A 10,764-nucleotide genomic window follows, 5' to 3' on the forward strand; every position below is an offset into this window, starting at 1 on the left:
ACTCTAAAAAATGGTGGTTTTTAGTCATTTCTAAGGCTAGAAGGCTAGATATTTTGAAACGGACAAAGTTTCATGATCCTGCATTATAGAAAAATTATTTTGCATGGGTCATTTCTTTGCATAAATCAACCATATTTTGGCTGGGGGCCAAAATTTTAACAAAATTTTTCTAATCCGGGACTCTGTAATCAACATATTAGACTTTTCGTTTATTAATACAACTTTGATCTAAAAGTATTTTACCTTCTACAGCGTTCTACATGTTGGGAGTGACGGAAGTACTATTTGTGTGGGGTCCAGTGGTTCTACAGCTAGTCTAGATGAACAATATCTACCAGGTAGTTTTTAATTTATGTATCCATCTATCTATCGGGGTCTGTCTATCTATCTATCTATGCAAGCACTATTTATTTTGGGTCCAATGGTTCTACAGCTAGTTTAGATGAGCAATATTTACCAGGTAGTTTTCAATTTATGTATCTATCAGTTTCTAAGTCTATCTTTCTGTCTATCTATTTGTTTGTCTATCTAACTGTCTGTGTGTCTATCTATCTATTCAACTTTTATCGTTTTATCTATCTAACTCTCTGTCTGTCTGTCTTTCTATCTTTGTAAGGGAGCACTATCTGTGTTGTCTCTAGTGGTTCTACAGCTAGTTTAGATGAGCAATATTTACCAGGTAGTTTTCAATTTATGTATCTTTCAGTTTCTAAGTCTATCTTTCTGTCTATCTATTTATTTGTCTATCTAATTATCTAACTGTCTGTGTGTCTATCTATCTATTCAACTTTTATCGTTTTATCTATCTAACTCTCTGTCTCTCTGTCTCTCTGTCTCTCTATCTTAGTATGCTAGCACTATTTGTGTTGGGTCCAATGGTTCTACAGCTAGTTTAGATGAGCAATATTTACCAGGTAGTTTTCAATTTATGTATCCATCTATCTATCGGTCTGTCTATCTATCTATCTATGCAAGCACTATTTATTTTGGGTCGAGTGGTTCTACAGCTAGTTTAGATGAGCAATATCTACCAGGTAGTTTTCAATTTATGTACCTTTCAGTTTCTAAGTCTATCTTTCTGTCTATCTATTTGTTTGTCTATCTAACTATCTAACTGTCTATCTATCTATTCAACTTTTATCGTTTTATCTATCTGACTCTCTGTCTGTCTGTCATTCTATTTTTGTAAGGGAGCACTATCTGTGTGGGGTCCAGTGGCTCTACAGCCAATTTAGATGTGCAATATTTACCAGGTAGTTTTATTTACTTATCAGTATATCTGTCTGTTTATATTTCTGCCCCTGTCTGTTTATCTGTCTTTTTATCCGTCTGTATATTTTTCTGCCTATTTGACTGTCTGTCAGTCTATCAAATGTCTTTCTATCATTATCTCTGTCTGTCTATCTTCTGCCCTAGAATGCAGGATCTTATTTTTTTTTTTTTTGGGGGGGGGGAGGGGGCGGGGAGAGTAGGTCAGTCCCTTCTCTCATATATCCCTGGTATAGATGAGTGGATCAACCACTTATCACTTATTTCAAAACTATTTTTCTATTTATAGGGAGTGGCGGTAGTGACTCGCAGCAGCCGCAAGCGGTCAGACGGAGGCGCGGTGGGCGGGGAGGCGGCCAACCTCCTGACGAGACTTACAAACTAGAGCGGAGCAGACAAAGCGCGCGCGAATGCCGCGCACGGAAAAAGTTGCGTTACCAGTACCTGGATGATATTATACTTGAGCGGGAGCGGGTAATTTTCTATTATTTCATTTATCTATATCTATACCTATATTTTATTTTTAACTGCAACCTATTTATTTGTTCATTTATTTGTTTATTTATCCATTTATTTGTCTATTTATCCATTAATTGGTCTACATATTCATTTATCTGTCTATCTATCAATTTATCTATCCATCCATTTATTTGTCTACCTATTCAAATATCTGTCTATCTATCCATTTATTTCTTTATTTATCCTGTCATCTATCTATCTATCAATACATTTATACATCCTTTATCTGTCTTTCTATCTAATTATCTTATTATCAATCTACCCATTAATAAATTATTTATCTATATCTATCTAGGCAAATAAATATAGTGCTAAATCAATAGTTATTTAGCTTATACTCATTTAGCCATTTATCTATATATCCGTCTATTTATTTCTCTATATTCTCCTATATTATATAAAGACGTAAGCGTTTTTTGTCTGTCCCGAAGGATCTCGCTAACCGCTGAACCGATATTGTTTTCCTTTACAGTGAAGCTTCTTATGGGTCCTGGGAAGGTTTTAAACTATTTTTTGTGTGGGTGTCTTTACCCCCCTCCCTCCAAAAAATATTTTTTTACTTTTTTGAACTCAAATTTAAAATGCTATGAGGTCTACTTTTCCCCCTCCTACCTTCAGTGCCCCTAGAGGCTTCTAGGGGGCGTAGCAGCTAGTATCTATATGTTTCTGTATCTATCTATCCAGGCAAATATGGTGCTAAAGCAAGAATTAGAAAAATATGTTTCCTGGTGTAGAGAATTAGATAGAGGTAATACAAGAATTTAAAAGTAATAATATGACGTATGTCTGTCAGTATGTCAGTACTGAAAGATCTTGCTAACCGCTGAACCGATATGATTCTTCCTTACAATGTAGCTTCTCATATGTCATGGGAAGCTTTATAACTTTTGTGGAGGAGGGAATGACCACCCTCCCAATAGAAATCTTCCCTAGAAAAAATGACTTGCAACCCCCAAAAATTCTTTTGCCGTATCTTTTTAGGTTCTAATTCATTCCCCCCTCCCCTATCAAGTGCCCACAGGGGTTTTTAAGATCTTAACATACAGAGAAAAACCTTATTCATATAAATGAATTATTTTATGAAAGTTTAGGTTAAATTCTTTGCTTTTATTTTGATTTAGGCAATCCTATTATGTAATTATGTAAGTTTTTTTTGTCTGAAGCTTAAGATATCAATAACTGATCTGATTGACTTTACCTTTTGGAGGAAGCATCACTTATGTCACTTAGAGACACAGCCTCTTGTATATAAAAAACTATAGGTAACATTATTATTTGGGTTTTTAGTCCCTTTCGTAACATCGCACCTTATGGGGCGATTTTCGTATTATTCACAGTAGCCTTTCTCCAATTTCTAGCCCCTGCTGGGGGCTCTAACCCTGCGGAGAAAATTACCTAACCCTGTGGGGCAATCACCTAACCCAATATAACCTAACCTAACCTAAAATAACTTATAAAAAGCCATTTTAAAAATACGACGAATCGCCTCTTATGGGGCGATGTTACGAAAGAGACTATTTCCAAAATCTGTTTTCTGAGTAATTATTTCTTTGTTTTTCAGGAAGGCTTCCCAATGGTTGGGACGAGTTCATAAAAGCATCAGAAGTAAAGCAAGAAATTAATACTGAAGAATATTAAAATTATATAGAAATTTAATAATGATAATAACAAAACTACCCCTTTCATAGAATAAAATTATTGGTTGAAAAGTTTTGACACCAATAGATTAGAACCAACTAATAAAAATTCATAAAGTATTCAAAGTTTTTTGGCCAATAAATAATATAATTTGAAGTTATAAAACTTTGGGTACCAGTATATTTATAAGTCAAATATCCCCTATAAATGGAATAAATGTCCTCAAATAGATACAAAAAATAAACATTTTTCTAAAATTTGAATCATATTATATTAGTGAAAAACTTCATAGAAATTGGACATATAAAAAAAAACTTGAAAAAGTGAAATAGAATAAATGTGGAAAAAATAATATAACATGGCAATTTTAATAAAAATATATATACTTTTAAATCAGTAATATCTGTAAAACTTAAATATATTTTAGTATGGCTATGAATCTTATTTCATTTCCACTGGATTAAAACCAGTTCTAAGCCGTACTGAAAAAACATGGCTTATCGTTTTATAAACTATTTTCCTCCAAAAATATTATTTAAATCATTTATGTTACTATCTAAAGGAAAGTGTGTTTAAAGTGATGCGATAAGCATAAATAATCAACAATTATAATATGTTGTAGAAAAAAAGTAAAATAGTCACAAAATATCACAAAAATACCTTGCATAATTTTTTATGATAATAATCACGCAACCTTAAACCATATTCAAAAACTTTTTTATTATAAATTTTTAAGTTTTTAATAAAGCTAGGATGTATATATATATTTTTAAAAAACACTATGCTACACTATTTACCAAAAAAACGTATACTTTTGTTCAAAATTTTTTAATACTAGGTATTTTTAAACAATTTTGTTTTGTACAAATATTATTGACATAATAGACATTCTATTTTTATTGTTTTAGACAGGCTTAAATTAACAAGTAGAATATACCCCAAATTATTTATGAAAAAAACTGTTTCTCCGACCGATTAAAATACAAATTTGTTTTATATTTAACTTAACTTTTTATATTTTTTGTGTATTTCTATTGTTTGAAAGATTTATGAATCAGTGCATTATGTATTATTGTGTGTTATTACTTCTGCAAAAATTTGAAGCAGCTTAGAATGCATAATAAAATATGACGTCATACAATACAAATGACCAATGACAGGCCAGTATACATTTTTATTGACCAATGGTAAATTATACTGGCATTTCATTTGTATTGTATGACGTCATTTTATATTAGGCACTCCAAGCTGCTTTTAAAAATTCTATTTTTGATGACTTTTAGATGAAAAGGCATGTAGTTTTTACTTCTTCCACCTATTCAAAATTTTAGTAAAGCTTTCTCCTTTATATGGCCCTAGAGACCTTCAAAACAATGACCTACAAAATCTTATCTATTTGTTTGTTTTATAGCGGATTTTTTATTTTTATTGAACTTTTTACTAGAGTAATAGGCTGTTTAAATAAAATTTGCGTATCTTTGCCATTTTTCATCAGATCTGACTGAAAAGGCATCAGATTTCATAAAAACTAATCTTGTTTTCATCTTGCTAGTTTCAACCAACTAATCAAGATTCAATAAAATTATTAAAAGTTTACAAGCTAATAAATGAGAAAAAATGTTTCGAACATAATTTACAGTCCAATGTCCCCTCCCTCCTGGTAAAAACACTAGCGGAAATGATAGTTCACTTTGAATATGATTTATATATAATCGAATGCAATGATAGGATATTTACTCGACTGTTGCTAAAGTTGGCGATTTATTGATTATACCTACTAGTGAAGCGTTCAGAGATAGTTAAGATTTTTTTTAAATTACTATTTTGCTAATTCTCTTATAGGGGGTAATTATTATTTTCCAATGATGTTCCCCTGTTATTATAATGTGTTCCTTTTTCAATTTGGATGAACCAGGGCTCGGCAGACGCACCCCAGCCACGCAAGAGACTCAAACTAAAACCCACTTCTGTTTAAAAATTAATTTTCTGTAAAGATATATTGTATGTTTAAGAACAGTTTTTTACATTCAGCTGATTTTTAGAATAATAATGTGACAATTTCACTGAGGCATACACGCGGCTGACGCGCGGCAACCGAGCCCTGGCATTAACATATCAGCTTGTATTACTCTAATTGTAACTAAATCTACTATTCTAAACCATGAATAATGTACATGTATTTCTTTTAGTACAGTGTAGCTACTCTGCAACTTAAGAATAGTTTCCGGTTGCAAAATCACTTCCCGCATTTCTAAATAAGTATATTCTTTTGTTCCTACAATATATTCACTAAAACGATTTTGTATTGACTATGGATTAAAATTTTCAGGGAGATTTCAAGCATTTATATGCACTTAAAGTAGGGGGGGGGGGGGGGGTGTTGTCCCACTTATTGAATTTTAGAGAAGAGGAAAATTATTTTCTTGGAGCGATTTCTCTCGGAAAGGGTAGAGGTACCCATCCTTCATTATAAGAAGCTTCATTTAAAAGGAGGGCCATATCAGTCAAGCGCCACTACTTTCCTACCTGGCATTTAGTAAATTTTGGAGCAGATTATAGTGTCAAATTTAATATATTTTTTTTGTGTGTTGATTCACTTAATCAATTGGACACTCCAAACAAGATATTTCCCGTCGGCTGAGGCGCGGCTGCCGAACCCTGCCCGTCGGAAAATTTCTTGATTGCTGTTCGTTGGTCGGTATATTTTTTCAAAAATATGTATAATGTACATATATCATCGTGTTGTATCCAGTTTTCTGGGAATATAAAAATGTACAATCAGAATATTAAAACCAGTTTTGTCAAGTCGTGCAGCTTCGGCATCTCGGGGCCAACAAAATTGGTTTAATCTTGTAATTGTATATTTTTTTATCCGCGGAAAACTGTTTATGCGATAAATAACTATTAAAGCTGCGCTACTTATGAATACAATACTTGTAGCTCTATATCCTCTAACATTCAGGGATTGAAAGTGATAAGACAATGGCCGATAAATTAATGTACATTCCCAATGATAATACAAAAAGTACCCCTTGTTAGACTACAACTAGTGGTTGAAACGTTTTGACACTCAACTTAATGAACCAACCAAACAAAATTGACGAAGCCCATTTTGTTCCGAATTTGTATCACTTTTGAAAAGTGCGACTCCAGTTACGTCATATTTTTCTTTCCCGAAAAAGGGAAGGGGGGAAGAAAATCTCTTCAAAAGAGATGGGGAAAACCCCCTTTTCTCTCATCTCTTTTTTCTTCCCCCCTTCCCTTTTTTTCTTCTTTCCCCCTTCCCTTTTTCGGGAAAGAAAAATATGACGTAACTGGAGTCGCACTTTTCAAAAGTGATACAAATTCGGAACAAAATGGGCTTCGTCAACAAAATTCAATAAAATCCCCCAAAATTTTTAAGCCACCTAATAAGAAAACGTTATTATAAAACTTTGGGGACTAGTGTAGCCAAATGTCCACTCCCTCCCTGTATAATATCTATCATTATAACGAAAACAATTGATGTATGAAAAGTAGTATCATTATTATTATAACTGTAAATCTATTTTTAGTAGTATTATAAATTCAATTTCAGGAGCTAAGCTACTCTTTATGGTGCATTGGTAGCATTTAATCATTAAATTTGAGCATGGAAATCGTGGAGTTTGAAATTGATACCCAAGTTTACATTAAATACAAATAAGTAAAAGTATAATAGTTTATTTTCTTCAGAATCTTAAATAAATAGAAAATATCTACTTTAAATTACTTAGATATTGTCAAATAAGGATATTTGGTGAGAACATAACATTACCCTATGTTTATTACAATACAATACAATACTAATGACCAATGATAGGCTAGTATACATTTTAATTGACAAATGTTGAAATTTATACTGGCTTATCATTTGTTATTTGTATTGTTTGACGTCATCTTTTATTATGCACTATTTGCTGCTTCTTTTTTCTAAACTAGCGGCTACGCCCCTAGAGGCCTCTAGTTGCATTTAAATGTTCTTTTTTTATTTTAAATATCTAATTTGAGAAATAATTTGTCTATGTTACGATCAGGTGTTAAATTCATGTCTCTACGCAGCGCCACTACGCTAGCGACACTATGCAGCGGGAATATTTAAATTTTTTCGATTTTATTGTTATTTCTCTTGGGAGGGTGGTGGTACTCTCCCCCAAAATAGTAATAAACCTTCCCGGGACCTATGAGAAGCTACCCTGTTAAAGAGAACCCGATCGGTTCAGCGGTTAGCGAGATCCTTCGGTACAAACACATAAACATCCTGTTACTTTAGTATAAGGACTAGCGGCTACGCCCCTAGAGGCCTCTAGTGGCATTTAAATGTTTTTAATTTATTTTAAATATCTAATATTAGAAATAATTTGTCTATGTTATCAGCTCTTAAATTCATTCTTCTACGCAGCGCGACTAAGCTAGCGAGACTACGGTAGCGACACTATGCGGCGAAAATATTTTAAAAATTTTGATTTTATTGTGATTTCTCTTGGGAGGGTGGTGGTACCCTCCCCCAAAATAGTTAAAAACCTTCCCGGGACATATGAGAATCTACCCTGTTAAGGAGAACCCAATCGGTTCAGCGGTTAGCGAGATCCTTCGGTACAGACACACAAATACACACACAGACAAACAAACATCCTGTTACTTTAGTATAAGGATTAAAAATATGAAATTTCTTTATGGTTAAAGCCTGCGGGGCCTACACCTGCGGCGGTGTTAGAACCCTCAGGTCTACCCTATATAACCTAACTTTTAATTGCTTTTTTATTTATTTCTAAACAAGGTGAGGGGTTTCTATGCTCTACTAGGGACTTTGAGGGGAAACGCCGGTTAATTAATTATTTCCCAAAATGAACAGCGTGACAGTTTAGAAAACAAATACGTAGAGACCAACCATTTAATTCTAACATTTATAGAGAAGATTTGCTACTTAAAAGGATCGAATCATAGAAAAAGTAGCGGGTCTCGTCGTATTTTCACATTAGCTTTTCTCCTTTTTCTAGCCCATGCAGGGGTTCTAACATTTGCCTAACCTAACCTAAATTAACCATCAAATATTGCTGTGAAAATTCGTCGAAACCCGCTACTTCGTTTTCTTTCCATGATCCATAAAATCATTATTGAATAACGAAGAAAAAGTAAAATGTATATTTTTTGAGGATTGTATATAAATGTTATTAACTCTCATATAATGTAAAATTAATTACCAAATTTAATGTAAAATATGATAATACTTGTAATAATCTATGTAAAACTAAATATATATTCAATATGTAAAAAGAAATATATTTTTTTGTTTTTATTAACCCTTAACAGTCGGGCCCCTTGCCGCACCTTAATCAGTCGGGGGGGGGGGGGGCGTTCAACGCCCCCCCATATTATCTCAGTTCCTATTAGAGCTAGAGGGCTAATTTTTTTGTACAAGTCCCCTGTGTTATGATGAATTTCCGACCTTAAGTAAGTAACTTTTTTGACAACAAATTTTTGTATGTTAAATTATCCGATTCTTCTGATTTTTTGAAAACTGATTCCTTGATGTTGAAAGGTACAATGTTATAAACGAAGCATCTCTATAAACAAGTCCCAATAATGTAAGTATGTCCTTAAACATTATCATCTATTTATGCAGTTTTGCAACAAATTTTCTTAAAATATTGTTTGTTCTGATGCATCAATATTCTGCTAATTCAGTTCTGACAATCTACAAGTGTTAATGTTCGTTTGTCCTTCCACATCAGAGCTCCGCTTTTACGGATGTTGTCATCCTTGTTTTTGCAAAAACTGTTGCAGGCGTCAAAACGGATTAATATCCACTGGCTTTAAGCCATATTGAAAATCAGGTATATCATGTACAGACAATTTTCCACGAATATGAAAGTATAAATCATAAAATTATTTTAAATAAAGTTTCCTCAAATACCTATACTTTTTTATTTACTAGCGGCTTCGCCTCTAGCCTCTAGGGGCTTTACCCCCAAGAGGTTTGATCAAACCAATTTTTTGTAATTTAGATTTTTAAAAATAAATCTAAAAATAATTTTTCTTTGGGGGGGGGGGGGAGGAAGTCTTCCGCACTATTTTGATTTTAGTTTTAAAAAGAAAAAAAAAAAATTTTTTTTGGGGGGGGCATTTTTAATTTTTTTGGTGTCCCACTCCCCAAGAAAATAGTTATAAACCTTCCCGGAACCTATGAGAAGCTACCCTGTAAAGGAGAACCAGATCGGTTCAGCGGCTAGCGAGATCCTTCGCTACAAACAAACAAACAGACACACAGACAGACATCGTTCTACTTTGTATTATAGATATTCTATTCAACTAGAATAAAACTATGTTCAATTTCTTTTCGTTCAAAAAAGAAAATAATATTTTTATTTTTTTATCAATAAAAAACATGTTTTCAAAGCGTTTTTCAACAAAACGTACACATTTATTTTCTATTATTTCCACAAGAAATATTTTTTTTATTTTTTTGTCTGGTGCAAAATAACTGAATAACAAGTGACAAACTTCAGCTTTTCAGGAATGCTGTTTTGTTTTTTCTTATATATATTAGTAGTAGGGTCTTTGTGTGTGTCTATCTGTCTGTACCAAAGGATTTCTGCAACCGCTGAACCGCTATGGTTCTTCTTTACAGCGTAGCTTCTCTTAGATCCTGCGAAGGATTATAACTTGTTTTGGGGAGATAAAATTAAAAATGGAGGACGGGTCGTCGGTCCCCACCCAAGAATATCCTCCTGTCAAATTTTTTTCTAAAGGCCTCTAGGGGCTTAGCCGCTGGTTGGATGATAATTATCCAATTAACCAAAATTATCAAAGTTATCTGTCCGTCCGTCCGCCTGTCTGAAGCTTGAGATCTCAGTAACTACCGAACCAATTGGGCTCTACTCTTCATAGAATATAGCTATTGGTCCTGCAGGGATTTTATCATATTTTCTTGAGGGTTGGGATAACCCAATCCCCCGGCCAAAAGAAAAATCCCCTGCCCCTCAAAAAAATGTTTCTTTTAAAGAAAAAAAAGAATGGGATGCGAAGACCCCCCCCCCCCAACACCTAGGGGCAAAGCCCAAATGACAAAATATGATACTTCCACCCCCCCCCCCCTGCTTACCTCGGTCCAGAATTGTTGATTAAATAATTATCAAACATTGTCCCTGGAAAAAGTACTTATTCAAAACCCCTCATCATTTTTACATCTAATTCCACAAAAAAAGTTTTCACACAAATTTACACCAAATGTTTTTTTTGTTGTTGACATATTTGTTTTGGTCAGCATATACCAACAACGAATTTAATTCGAAAAAAACACGAAACCTATAAGTAATT

The 10,764-nt window shown here is 33.4% G+C and overlaps 1 protein-coding gene across 1 annotated transcript; it reads left to right on the forward strand.

The window, feature by feature from the left end:
• The first annotated feature begins 10 nt into the window (after positions 1-10).
• LOC145335262 (cAMP-responsive element-binding protein-like 2) lies at positions 11-8,304 on the forward strand. Its single transcript, XM_080181000.1, has 5 exons — positions 11-16; positions 236-338; positions 1,559-1,743; positions 2,473-2,536; positions 3,350-8,304. The coding sequence occupies exons 1-5, from the start codon at positions 11-13 to the stop codon at positions 3,424-3,426; spliced, it is 435 nt and encodes a 144-aa protein (XP_080037126.1). The 3' UTR covers positions 3,427-8,304.
• The last annotated feature ends 2,460 nt before the right edge of the window (positions 8,305-10,764 follow it).

The sequence above is a fragment of the Acartia tonsa genome, chromosome 13 (genome assembly GCF_053477335.1).
Source record: "Acartia tonsa isolate MP-2025a chromosome 13, ASM5347733v1, whole genome shotgun sequence".
Lineage (NCBI taxonomy): Eukaryota > Metazoa > Arthropoda > Copepoda > Calanoida > Acartiidae > Acartia > Acartia tonsa.

Bases quoted from the DNA above. Each gene is read 5' to 3' on its own strand.
- LOC145335262 (XM_080181000.1), top strand. The intron at 1,744-2,472 runs GTAATTTTCTAT...CTATCTATCCAG, and splicing joins TTATACTTGAGCGGGAGCGG to GCAAATATGGTGCTAAAGCA. The intron at 2,537-3,349 runs GTAATACAAGAA...TTTGTTTTTCAG, and splicing joins GTGTAGAGAATTAGATAGAG to GAAGGCTTCCCAATGGTTGG.